Source organism: Herpailurus yagouaroundi, unplaced genomic scaffold (genome assembly GCF_014898765.1).
Source record: "Herpailurus yagouaroundi ecotype Mexico unplaced genomic scaffold, PumYag 181, whole genome shotgun sequence".
NCBI classification, from domain to species: Eukaryota; Metazoa; Chordata; class Mammalia; order Carnivora; family Felidae; genus Herpailurus; species Herpailurus yagouaroundi.
In genome coordinates this window covers 32,304,176-32,317,869 of record NW_024412412.1, presented here as the reverse complement: position 1 = coordinate 32,317,869, position 13,694 = coordinate 32,304,176, and the positions used below count along the sequence as shown (strand labels likewise).

Below are 13,694 nucleotides of genomic sequence, written 5' to 3'. Positions count from 1 at the left end.
TTTCTTTCTTTCTTTCTTTCTTTCTTTCTTTCTTTCTTTCTTTCTTTTTTTAAGTTTCTTTATTTATTTTTGAGAGAGAATGAGTGCGGGGCAGGGGCAGAGAGAGGGGGAGACAGAGAATCCCAAGCAGGCTCCACGCCATCATTGCAGAGCCCAACGACCCCACACAGTCGATCCCCTGACCGTTAGATCACAACCTGAGCTGACAGCAGGAGTCGGGCATTTAATCGACTGAGCCACCCAGGCGCCCCTAGGGTGGAATTACTTGTAGCACGTTATTCTCTTTGCAAATACATGATGTTTTTGGTGTGGAACAACCTGATTCAGATGTCTTCTACGTCTCTTGTTTACGTGTTTACTCGGAAGGAGTCAAGGTTGCTGAGTGTGTAGAGGGTGAAAGATCAAGTGTTGCTGTTTCCCTTGACAACTTGACGGAAGTGAGCACAGACACCACTCCTGAAGGCAGGTCACTGGTCACTCCACTCTGCAAGAGGGACATTGCATCCTCTGAGACCTTCGTACTTCGTTCGGTGCTAAAGAAACCCTCTGTTAACCTGTTTCTAGAAAGCCTGCAGGTAAGTTGAGAGCTACTTGTCCTAAAGCGAATGGAATAAAAATTCATTTTGGTTTAAAACAGCACGAGAAATCTGATGTTAAAATCCAGGCTGCGGGCGCCTGGGTGGCTCAGGCTGATCCTCCGACTTCGGCTCAGGTCATGATCTCACGGCTCTTGGGTTTGATCCCCACGTCGGGCTCTGTGCTGACAGCTCAGAGCCTGGAGCCTGCCTTGGATTCTGTGTACCCACCTCTCTCTGGGGGGGGGGGGGGGGGGGGGGGGGGGGGGGGGGGCGCGAAAAAATAAATAAGTGTAAAAAAAAAAAAAAAAAAATCCAGGCTGTAAATGCTGTGAGAAGTTTGAATGGCTGGGCTCTGGAGTCCAGGTGCCCGGTTTCAAACTCTGACTCTGAAGTTTAAGAGCTGGGCAAATTCTGTAACCTTTTTTGTACCTTGGTTTCATCTCTGCAAGGATGGCTAATTTGAGCAGAGGAAGTGGAATAATAATAGGAAATTAGCACCAGTGCCCGGCAAACGAGAGGTAATTTTTTTTCCAATCCGTACGCATTTAAATATATACCCATGCCTACACATCTCTTTCTTTTCTGTTTTCTCTTTTAAAGTTTATTTATTTATTTTTGAGGGAGAGGGCGCGTGTGTGCCCGCAAGTGGGGAGGGGCAGAGAGAGAGGGAGAGAGGAGATCGAGAATCCCGAACTCAAGAACCGTGAGATCGTGACCTGAGCCGAAATCAAGAGCCAGACTCTTCACCGACTGAGCCACCCAGGCGCCCTGCCTACACATCTGTTTCTAAAGCCAAAGTAAAGTAGTACCTTCTATTTACAGACGTAGTTATGGTCAGTGGTTATTTAACTGTTTAACAGTTTTTCTGGTTGAAGAGCTCTATACAGGGCTGCTTATTCATATCCTATGTATTTGGTTTCTTTTCAAACAGGCTTAGCACCTTCATGATCCTTATAACTCTTACTGATTAACGACGTTACGTAGCAAACAGCCAGTCCTACCACTAAAATTATGTGAAGATTTTTATAATTGATCGTTTTACTAAGCTCCCCAAAGTTTGTAGGTGTATACACTTTGAGTTGTTTGCTAATTTTCACGGTTGTTTTGATTATAAACAAATGTAAAAATTCACAAGAATTTTATTTTCTAAGTTCACTTATTTCACAAATAATGGGCGTTTTCCTGGTCAGGAAAATGAAATGGACTTGAGAGACAGTTGCTCAAGGAGGGTTGTTTGGGGCAGGGCATTTGCTTAGAGAAGGAGGGGCTTTTGGAATGGGTGCACTGGAGAAAATGAACAGCTCTAGAGAACAAGGACTGGTCCAGGGTTTGGGAAGCAGATGATGGTTTGGAGGTGACTCATGCAGCCCACGGCCCTGGCGCTCCCCTGCTTCCCTCCAGTGGCCCTGTGTTGAGTTTTGCGTTGTTTGGTGATTCAGGACTTGCTCTGTCCCTTCCTCACGAACTCTATAATCTCTTGGGGAAGCAGAGAGGGACAGATACTACCTTCTTTCCTTGCTCCTAAATCAGGAATATAGTAATGGGGACAGGAGATTTACACACTTAAAAAAAGTCTGTTTCCCATACTTAAGAGACAAAACACCCTATTATGCCATTTACCTGTTTTCTTGTTTTTGTGCAATTTTTACACCTATAGATAGCCTGATCTGACACCATCCATAGTACATCATACCTCTAGCCACTCATATTTTCCTTAACTTCATTTGCTAGGTTAAAAATGATGGAATGTGGGGCGCCTGGGTGGCTCAGTCGGTTAAGCGGCCGACTTCAGCTCAGGTCACGATCTCACGGTCCATGAGTTCGAGCCCCGCGTCGGGCTCTGGGCTGATGGCTCAGAGCCTGGAGCCTGCTTCCGATTCTGTGTCTCCCTCTCTCTCTGCCCCTCCCCCGTTCATGCTCTGTCTCTCTCTGTCTCAAAAATAAATAAAACGTTAAAAAAAAAAAATAAAAATGATGGAATGCATTCAGCCCTTGTTATGGATTTCTGTTCTTTAATTTTCTCCTAAAATACGATTTACTAAAGTAATATAAAGAGAGTCCAGGTTTTCTTGTGGCTAATGTCACTAAGCCAGAACAGTTATGAAAGCAAATGTAATCTGCGACACTACATAGTATTTATTACCTTTGGCAGAAGAAAGTTCAAAGTGACCATTCCTAATGACTGTGAGTGTGCATTTATATGCGTAAAATTATTCATTGATGTTTATTTTGTTTAGGAACACTGTGACAATCTCTGTGATGACGGGACTCATCCGAGCTTAATCTCAAATCTTGCAAACTATTGCAAAGAACAAACAACAGGTAAGAAATCCACACTTATTTGGAAGCCTGAGGATACCATTTTCTTGTAAAACTCTGTGCTAGTATGTGGTATTTTCAATGATCTGCTAAATGCCTTGATGCTTTGGAAATTACATGGGAATGAACAGTTGGTTGGAGTCTCAGAATTGGTCTGTTCATTTCATCTGCCCGTTTGTACTTAATGGTAACACTTAAAGGAAATTAATATTCCAATTTTGTAAACTTCCAAGATACTCATGCAAAATTTACTTTAAAATCTATTACTGTATTGTAATTAGAAATACTGCTTACCTTTTCCATTTTGAATTTTTTTTCTCTACAAACAGTATTTACTATTATACAAATAATAGCTGCTAAAAGATTCTAGGATACGTACTTTAGATAAGAAATGTAGCCTAATTTTTTATCTACCCATTCATTATCTATAGAAGGTCAAGAAAATTGTAAAGTGCCAGCCTTTCTAAATGTCAGGAAGAGGAAGAGAGTTACTTTTGGAGAGGATCTAAGCCCTGAGGTATTTGATGAGTCTTTGCCAGCAAATACTCCGTTGCGTAAAGGAGGAACACCCGTTCGCAAAAAGGATTTGAGTAATGGCAGTCCCCTGCCACTCGAGCAATCACCAGTTCCTGCACAGTTATCACAACCAGATTTTGATGACAAGGGGGAGAATCTCGTAAGTGTGCAAAGTGTGGAGCAAACTTGTTTATATTTTCATCAGACCTCACCTGTTTTGTGTGAACAGTAATTATGCTTTGAAATCATGAAATGGACTAGATGTGTCATGGTATAATTTAATGCACTTGTATAGGTAGGTTCCCCCCCACCGCCCTGCCCCGCCCCATCCTGTGCTCATCCCGACAAGTGCATGGGTTATTCCCTGCTGTCTCCTACTTGCAGGGTTCCTTGTACATAGAATTTTTCGTGGAGCTGAAATACTGTGGACTGTAGGATGTACCATTGCTTTATGTATCACCAGGAGAAGGCTAGACCGTAAGCTCTGATGCCCCATGAATTTGTAAGATGCGCTCAGATTTCAGAGGAGGAAAGATGTGAAAGAGCACCAGTCTTAGAACTGATATGCTGTAAATATACACTTGTTTCCTTCAGCTGAATTTCTGTAGGGAGAATTCCTGGATGAAAGAAGAGGAATGCGTTTCACCTTTTTGATACATATTGTTGAACATCCAGAAAGTGTACCAGTCTGGACTCAATAGCAGTATAAATGGTTTTATTTTACCATACTTTGTAAACCCTGGGTATTAACTGTACCTTTTTTTAATAGCTTAATGGAAAAAGATGACTTGAAAACTTCTAGTTTTTACTAGTGAGGTTTGAACATTTTTCATACGTTTGTGAGCCATTTGAATTTCTTCTCTAGAGAATTGCCTATTTTTGTATTGGGACCATCATTCGTTCTCTCCCTAGCCTATTACACTTTGAAATGAGAATACTCCACTGTCAGCCAAGATGGAGTCAAAGGGACCTAATTTATGTTTTCATAAGAAACAACTAAAAGAAAAACCCCCCAGAAAACACACAGAACAGTGGTTCTCAGACATTGAACATCAGGAAGCATAGGATAGTAATCCCTGAGAGAGGGTAACAAGTGAGGCAAGCTGTACGAGAGCCCCAATTTACTGCCTGGGCTGGACTGCCAGGCCACTGCACAGGAAGGGCTTACCTTGGCGGAGCCTGGTGGTCTCCGTGAGTTGAGGGGATGGGAGTTAGGGTCTGGGAAAGTGTAGGAGGCTAGAGCTTATAGCAGAGTACCAGAGAGGAGAGAGCTGCACAGAGAGCTTTGGAGATCTGCAAAGGGTCTCACTTGAATCTGTAGCTGAGCACTGGTCACCATGAACTTGTAAGTAAACTGCCCGAGGCCAGGGAAATGACTACCCAGATGGAACAGAGGGAACAATCCCTAGGGTTCACAGAGGGGCAGTAGTAGTGTTCCCAGCAACCTGAGTGGTAGAAAAACCTTATAATTCACAGCACATCAGACACTCAGGAGCGTATTGCCTCACTAGTAGAACAGAATTAGATTAAAAGCCTAGCAGAGTTTAAAAGCTTTGAAAGGATACCACTTTTCTCCAGGTAACTTTACTGCATTGTCTAACAAAGATCAAGAATAGCAAAACTATCCAGTGTCAAACAGTGTTACCTTCGAAATGTCTGACATTCAATTAAAAACTAATAGATGTGTAAGAAAAGGTGCCCCCATAATAAAGAGGAAAATCAATCCATAAAAGTAGACCCGGAAACTACACATATGGTAGAATTTATAGACGGAGGCATTGAAAGTTTTTTTAATCTATCTTTCCTATGTTCAAGGAGGTGCAGGAAAGATTGAGCTTGTTAAGAACATGAAATATAGAAAAGATCCAACTTGAACTCTGAAAATTATAATCTCTGGGAAGAAAATTAGGTTGAATGAGATTAATAGCACATTAGAGACTGCAAAAGAAAAGATTACCAAACTTAAAGGTACAACAATAGAAATTATTTTGCATGAAAGAATAAAAATGACTGAGCAAAAGTGAGCAGTTGGTAAGCTGGGACAACTTTAGGTGGCATAATATACATGTAATTAGAGTCCCAAAGGAGAGGAGAGATCAGACAGAACAGAAAAAAAAAAAAAAAAAAGTTTGAAACATAATGATGGAAAATTTTCCAATTTGATAAAATGATAAACTCACAGATCCTGAAGTCTAGCAAATTCCCAGCACAGGAAACATGGAATAGTATGCAAAGACACATCATTGCTTAGAATCAGTGATATATGGCCTGCAAGGAACCAGAGTAAAAAGACACATGACATAAAAAACAACAATATGAGAAGCAGTAGAACTCTCATTAGAAACTGTGCAAGCCAGAAGACAACACAGCAGCATCTTTTGAAGACGTACTTAATTACTTGGAGCAAAAAGCCAAATAATAGCAACAACAAAAACTTGTCAACCTAGAATTCTATATCCAGTGAAACTATATTTCAAAACAAAGGTGAAGAACAGGCTTTTTCAGACATATGGAAGCTGAGAGAATTCATTATTGTAGCAGGGTAGCATTAGGGAAGTCCCTTCATCAGGAAGAGAATGGTTCCAGATGGAAATCTAGCAAAGGAATGAAGAGCATTGAAAATGCTATAAACACGTGGGTGAATGTAGCACACTTTAATCTCTATAAAAAATTGTTTAAGGCAAGAATAACTAGTGTATTGTTTGGTTTATAACCTAGTTAGTGAAATATACAACAAAAGTAACATGGTATGGAAGCTGGGAGGGGTTTTTAACCTGTACGCAAAGTGGTGTGAAACCCTAAACCCTGTAAACCCTAAACAACAAACAAAACAACAACAAGAATGTATGGGATGCACCTAAAGCAGGCTTAGAGGGGAATAAAGCCTGTATTTCAACATAAAGAGACAAATTGGTGATCTCAACTTCCACTTTAAGAAACTGACAAAAGCAATTAAAGCCAAAGTAAGCAGAAGGACTTAATAAAGATAAATGCAGAACTCAGTGAAGTGAAAAAGAAAAGCAATAGAGAAAAGTCGTTGAAATAAAAAGATTATGCCGTAAAACAATAATATGAGTAAACTTGTAATCAGACCGTTCAGGGAAGAGGGAAGATACTCCAACTACCAATGTAAGGAATGAGCGGTGACTATACATTCTAACAGTTATTATTAGAAGGCTCATACATATAAAAGGATAATCAGGAAGTATTATGAAAAACTTACTGCCAATAAATTCAACAATTTAGATAAACTAGACCTATGTCTTGAAAAACACAAACTACCCAGTCTCACTTGAGAAGAAATCCCTTACCTCATCCTCCCTATATCAACTGAAGAAATTGCAGTTGTAGTCAGAACCTTCCCACGTAGAAAACTGCGTGTCCAGATGATTTTGCTACTGAATTCTACCAGACACTTAAGAGCTCATTCTGCAGACTCTTTCAAACAAATTGAGGAGGTGGGAGTAATTCCCAGTTCATTAATGTCAGCATTAACCTGACACTGTAGTCAGACATTATCTTTTTATTTTTGATTTTTTTCAGTTTTCAGAATTTTTAGGAACTATTTAAAAACACTAGTCACGACTCCATGAATTAAACATGTATTCATTAAATGTAAACATTCCATTCTTTTTTTTTCCTTTTAAATATGTATTTCATAATCAGACATTTCTAAGAACACTATAATCCAGTATCCTCATGAACATAATACATAGAGATACTACATCATGACCAAGTGAGATTTAACCCAGAGATGCAAAGTTGGTTTAATATTTGAAAAACAAGCTGTAATGCACCACATTAAACTAGGAAAAGCCATATGGTCATTTCTGGGGAAAACAAAAAAAACCTCTATGCCAAACTAATGATTAAAGACAAGTTTCTTCAAAGTCACAAGTTTTTTTCTATGAGAAACCAACAGCTACCATCATACTAGCAATGTGGTTCTGCATTTATAGTGTCATTTTCTCTGAATTTCCCCTGAATAATATTGAAATGTTAGGTTGTGTTTATTAATGGAATGCCCTATTTATTTTAAAGTTAAGATGTGTGATTTTAAATAAACCAAAGAGTAACTTGTTAGTGGATCATTATGGCTACTTTCACTTAATGTTTAATTTTTATTTGTTGGATTGTAGTTAATAAACATAGTTTCATTAAAGATTGATAAATATTATAAAATGTGTTTATATCTAATATCTTTGTTTGCTTTGACTGTTTCTCTTTTATTGATTTCTCATCTTTATGATTATTACAATTCCACCTACAAAAGTCCTTATTTTCTTTTGGGCACATATGCCCACTGAATTTAAGGATGCCTAATTTCTGCTCTTGTTTTTCTCTGTTCAGGAAAACATAGAACCTCTTCAGGTGTCATTTGCCGTTCTGAGTCCTCTTAATAAGTCTTCAATCTCTGAGACTCTTTCAGGTAGTAACTTTTTTTTTTAATCTTATAATCATACAAGTGTCATTTTCAGTATGTGTCAATATGAAACTAAATCTCCTTAATTCATTTTAAAATTTTTATTTTTATTATAATAATGCATGTTTGGTTTAAAAAACCAAATAGTATTGGGGCACCTTGGTGGCTCAGTCGGTTAAGCATCTGACTTCGGCTCAGGTCACGATCCCACGGTTTGTGAGTTCGAGCCCCATGTTGGGCTCTGTGCTGACAGCTCAGGGCCTGGAGCCTGCTTCTGATTCTGTGTCTCCCTCTCTCTCTGCCCCTCCCCTGCTTGTGCTCTGTCTCTCCAAAAAAATAAATAAATAAACATTAAAAAAATAAAAAAAATAAATGGTACAGGAAAGCTTCTAAGAAGCCTCTTGCCCATCCAAGTCTCATATCTTTTAATCACCCACACTGAACTTCCATAGATAGGTAGTGCCATTTTTCAAGTCACTGCAGGCAGTGCAGTTGCCCTCTCAAGTCTTAATTATCAGTAGTAGGCTCCTTTTGTTGAGTGATCTGGATCGTATGGGTCTTTTTTCAGTATCCAGACCTGTTCACCAACATTAACTTGGCCTTTTGGACACATGCACTTTTCAAGGTCTCTGGCTTTTTTATGATCATGATAAGGCAAACCAGGACTTAGATGACAAATGTTATGGGAAAAGCACTTAGGACGGGAACCATTATTCGTGTCTCTCCCCCTTGATCAGAGTCCTTTAGTGGCTTCTCATTAGCTAGACAACACGAACCAGGTTCATGGGTGCAGAATCCAAGACCTGTAGTGCAAACTTAGAGCGAAGCTTGGAAGCATAGTCTATCATATTCTAAAGACTGTGTGCTCTTTAACACACATTATACTTCCTTTCATTTACACCATTAAAAGTGGTCAGATGAAAAATTACTTGAATTTTGTAAATTACAATAGTTATTTTCAGGATCATCTTAATGCCCTCCATTGCAATTTTATTGTACAAAATGTAGCTTGGGATAAATGGATGCCATCAGTGAAAATATGGTATTTCCTATAATATGATTTAATCTGTTATCTTAGGGTAATATGCTGTCTCTGTGGAAAGTGGTGATGGTTTCTGGGTGTTGAGGGAACTTAAAATTTTAAAGCACGTTTTTGAATCTCAAAATTTATTCTTGCTAATTATTTATGCTTAGATACTATGTTATGCTAAAAGCAAAGGTGGGTATCCATAAGAGTACCCAGTGTATCCAGAAAATTACGGCTCTTACGACTTTATGTTAAGCTACCCTAATTTTGCTTGTGTCTTACTCATCAGGCATTGATACCTTTAGTTCTTCAAATAACCATGAGAAAACAGCCTCCCATAAAGTTGGTAGAATAACACGGGCCTCTAACCGAAGAAGTGTAAGTGTTTGTATTTGGCACAGTATATTTGTTTTTAAATCTTACTATAGATTTTTTGTTTTTATGGTCAAATTACTATGGGTAAAAACTTGATTTGATTGCAGTCATTAACAGTTAATACCTACGTAGCATATCACCACGGTAATGGCTCTTTTTCTGATTTGATTTTAATTTTATTAGAAGAAAAATACAGTAAAACAAGATGCTATCAGAATTTGTGTTATGTGGAAGGTAATCTGTTTGGAATGTTTCTTTAGGATCTGTGTGGTTTTATGAATTTTATTGAGGTACACAGTGGAGAAGAGTAGCGTGTAAATAACAGAGCCAGAAAATGGCATAATTGTACCTTTTTACAAAAATATTTCATTTTGGTTTTTAACACTGGGTTTTAACACTTTCTAGTAGGAGCATAACTCCCATTGAATGTGTGTCTTTTCCTATTTTATTATATAATTAGGTAAAGTTGGATTTTTATTTAAATTCGTAAATATATGATATTACCATTATAGGGCTTTTCGCTGATACTGTTGGGTGATAAAGCCAGAATTCAAATTTAGATAATCTAAATGCATATTTCCCCTCATAACTCAACAGCAGTTAGCTGCTAAATTGTAGATGCTTAATACATATTTGGTAAATAGGTAAATCAACTAATCTTAAACTTTTTTTCTTCCTTAATGGGCAGAATGCATATGCTTCTTTGGGTCTGTGTTTAATAAGATCAGAAATTGGTAATTCCTATTCTCCCCCATGCGAGTTTAAGCTGGTTAAAATGCTTCTAATGGAATTTGTGAATTAAGAGGAACTGGGATAGAAAACGGTAGAAGTAGTGTGGGAGGAAAAGTAAATGTGAAAAACATATCAAAATGTAACTGTTTTATGGTTATCCCTACTTTAAATTTTTTTATAGCAATTGATCACTTTTGCAGAAGAGGAGGTTTGCAACTTACTTCATACAGAAGCTCAGCCCTGTAAAGAAAAGAAAATTAATAGGAGGAAATCTCAGGAAAGCAAGCACACAGAAAGAGTGCGTCCTAAAAAGAACCAAGTAAGTGTGTGTTTAAACACATAATAAGAATAGAAGTGGTATGTTTCTTTGTTGTATGGTTAGGAAAGCATGGAAAGAAATTTTTTTCCAGTTAACATTGGGCCGAGAGTATTAAAATCATCACAGAATAGAAAGGACCGTAAGCAATTATGTACTCAGTTATAATTACCCGAGGACCGTTTTTGTATCTTCGTCGTTGTGTTACGTACATTAGCCCAGTAAAACGCTGGCACTCAAATGTTAAGTTGATTTTTCCCTTTGAATCTGATCCAACCTCAGCCTTTGAGAGGATTCCTCCAATTTCTTAGACAAAGGTGAGTGGACCATCTGCCACTTGTGTGGCTTTGCTTCTGCCAGTGGCTGGCTCAATCTCTTCCCCATGTTTAAGGAAGAATTGAGAAACTGGCTCTGTGTCTTTCTCAACACTTCAAGGCCTGTGCTGGCTCAGGTGACTTCACTGTCTCGTCCGGGATAGCGAGTGCAGCACCTTAACCCAGTCACCAGACCCCTTTCGCTTGGGTGATCCGGACCTTCCTCTGCCACACCCCGCCCGCAGCTTGCTAGTACCCTTCCCACTTCCAGTAGTGCATGTTCTATGTCCCGTTCCCTGACCCCCGGCTGCCGGCGCATCCCGCCTCCTCATTCCCTTACTCACGTCCCTCGTCCGGTATCAGCGGTCTTCTGGCCCCTCTGTGTACCCTCCAGCAGGCAGGCATCCCATCATCTCCTGTGTTTCCTGTTCGCCCCAAACTGCGTGAGCTGTTTCACCAGCTCTTGTCAGTAACCTCAGTTCTCTGCCCCTTTTCATTCCGTTTCAACTCTGGATTAATCCATTATCCCCTCTCCCATCTAACACTGCTGCTGGAGAGACCCACACAGGTGCTCCTAAGGTAGAGTCATAGTTCCAGGTGTTACCTGAAGTCTGGTGTATCATTTTCTACCTCTTCCCTTTAAGTATTTTCCCAAGATATTGAGTAGCTTAGTAAGTAAAATCCGGGACAACCTGCCGCCACAGCAGCATTTGACATAATTGAGAGCGGCCTTTACAGTCTCTGTTAAAGGTTTATTTTCTTTCACCCACCCTTAGTTTGTATTCCCTAGAGTTCTACTCTTTGCCTTTCCAAATTGTATATTTTCTGGGTGATGTCCTAGGCAGCATGGTTGGTGCCTCCCAAATCTTTCTGATCTAGAAACATGTTGAGCAGCCTACTAGACTTTTCTTCTTAAACCATCCTGTAAGCACCTGCACTATCCACTTTTTGAAAACTAAAGTAACTCGCCAATATTACCCCAACACCCTCCCCCTGCAAAACAGTCAGTAAACTTCCATCCCGTTCCATTCAACAAAAACTGGCTTCAACACGGCCCAAGCATCTGCCGTTTAGGAAAGCCAGGAAAAACTGGAAGTTTTCCTGGCTCAGTCCCTCTTTTAGGTCACACTCCATTGAGAGATCCCCTTGCTGAAAAAAATAAACCTAAGTTCATAAATATGCATATACATCTTATATTATTGCATCAGAAATTGATTTTCTTCATACTCTTTAAAAAGCACTGTTACAAAGAATGTACGCATACTTCTTCACATAAAATCAATAGTCAGAAAGTTCAAGGAGGGTTGAGCAGTAAAGTTTGTTTCAACCCCTCTCGGGACCCCACAGAATCAAAATAATTGATAGAATCAAAAGACTAGACTCAGAATAGCAGTGAGAAGAGGAAGGGAGGAGGGATATTACCCAACAGATGACAGCCTTCAGTGAATCTCTAGAAGACAGTGGATGATGGCACACTGACAGAAGAAAGAGGTAAAGTTACAGCCCAGAATGTGCTCAGAGGGAGCCAGAGAGCCATTAGGAGCCAGCTTGCCCATAGGGATCCCAGAAGACTCTGGGCCCGGTAAACAGAGTGGTGGCGAGAGTGGGAAACAGTAATGGAGACAGTCTGCACCAGTTAGCACCTCACCGCCTTCTCCCTCCTTGTTCTCCTATCCCAGGCTCCGAGCTGTCAGCACAGAGCCTGACACGGGGCTCAAACTCACGGACCATGAGATCATGCATAACCTGAGCCGGAGTCAGATGCTTAACCCACTGAGCCAAGTGCCCCTCATTTGGCCTGTTATTTATTTATTTTTGTTTTCAAGTTTGTTTGTTTATTTATTTATTTATTTATTTATGTATTTATTTATTGTGAGCCAATTTGACAATAAATTATATTAAAAAAAAAAAAAAGTATGTTTTCTAGTGCTAGGAATCCTCTAAGGAAGCGCCCCAGGAGAGGAATAGGAGCGAGCGTTGTCCTTGGCAGAGCAATGAAAAACCTTTACACAGTCAGAACGTAAATGCTATTTGTCTTCAACTAAGGGCAAAGCTTTAAGAACTTGATTGTCATGCAAGACGATGATCCAAATGTGGCTACTAGCAGAAGGTGAGAAAGTGGGTAGAGAAGCTGGAAATGAGGGCATTAACATTACAGTAGAGGGGTTAACCGTGCAGGTTCTGGAGCAGACAACCTGGGTTCTAAATTCTGGCTTGACCACTTCCCACCGGTGGAATGGCAGGAAAGATTCTTGAGTTCTCTGTTGGTTTTAAAATAAAGGCAAGAACGGTACATCGTTTGTGAGCTTCTTGTGTGCGTTTAATGAGTTAATACGTGTAAAATGCTTAGAACAGTGCCTGGCCATAGCAAGCACTATGGCTGTTAAAATCACATTCAGAACCTTGTGAGGCAAAATTTGAATTGGAAGTATCAGTTTGGACTCATGTCTTTTTTCTTTTCAAAAGATTTCCTGGCAGTGAGCACCTCTGACACCTAGATTGCCCTTTCTTCTCATCTCTTTTCTCTTCCTTCCTCTCTTTCTCTGTGTCTGTCTCTGTCTCAACCTCCCTTTCTCTCTCTTTCCCTTCCTTAGTTCCTTCCTTCTTAGCAGGGGAAGGGGCAGAGAGAGAGAGAATCTTCAAGCTGGCTCCATGCCCCACCCAGAGCTGGACTCAGGGCTTGATCCTATGACCGTGAGATCATGACCTGAGCTGAAATCAGCAGTCGAAAGCTTAACTCACTGAGCCACCCAGGCACCCCTAGATTGCCTTTTTTTCTTCATGTTTATTCATTTGTGAGAGACAGAGACAGGGTGGGAGCTGGTGGGGGGCGGGGGAGAGGTGGAGGGCAGAGAGAGAGGGAGACACAGAATCTGAAGCAGGTTCCAGGCTCTGAGCTGTCAGCACAGAGCCCGACGCGGGGCTTGAACTCACGGACCGTGAGATCGTGACCTGAGCTGAAGTCAGACACTTAACCGACTGAGCCACCCAGGTGTCCCCCTAGATTGGCATTCCTTAATACCATTTTCAGCTAACACTGATCAAGTGAAATGGCTGCTCTCAGATTTCTAAACAGCACTTGTAGGAAATGAGC

The 13,694-nt window shown here is 40.2% G+C and overlaps 1 protein-coding gene across 5 annotated transcripts in view; it reads left to right on the top strand.

The window, feature by feature from the left end:
* CDCA2 (cell division cycle associated 2) overlaps window positions 1-13,694 on the top strand; it is a 50,180-nt gene that overhangs the window by 27,272 nt on the left and 9,214 nt on the right. For all 5 annotated transcript variants that reach the window (XM_040490243.1, XM_040490242.1, XM_040490241.1 and 2 more), the window contains 6 exons: window positions 367-575; window positions 2,816-2,900; window positions 3,329-3,573; window positions 7,764-7,842; window positions 9,153-9,241; window positions 10,152-10,289. In XM_040490243.1, coding sequence (XP_040346177.1) covers window positions 367-575; window positions 2,816-2,900; window positions 3,329-3,573; window positions 7,764-7,842; window positions 9,153-9,241; window positions 10,152-10,289 — 845 coding nt within the window. The remainder of the gene's footprint in view (window positions 1-366; window positions 576-2,815; window positions 2,901-3,328; window positions 3,574-7,763; window positions 7,843-9,152; window positions 9,242-10,151; window positions 10,290-13,694) is intronic.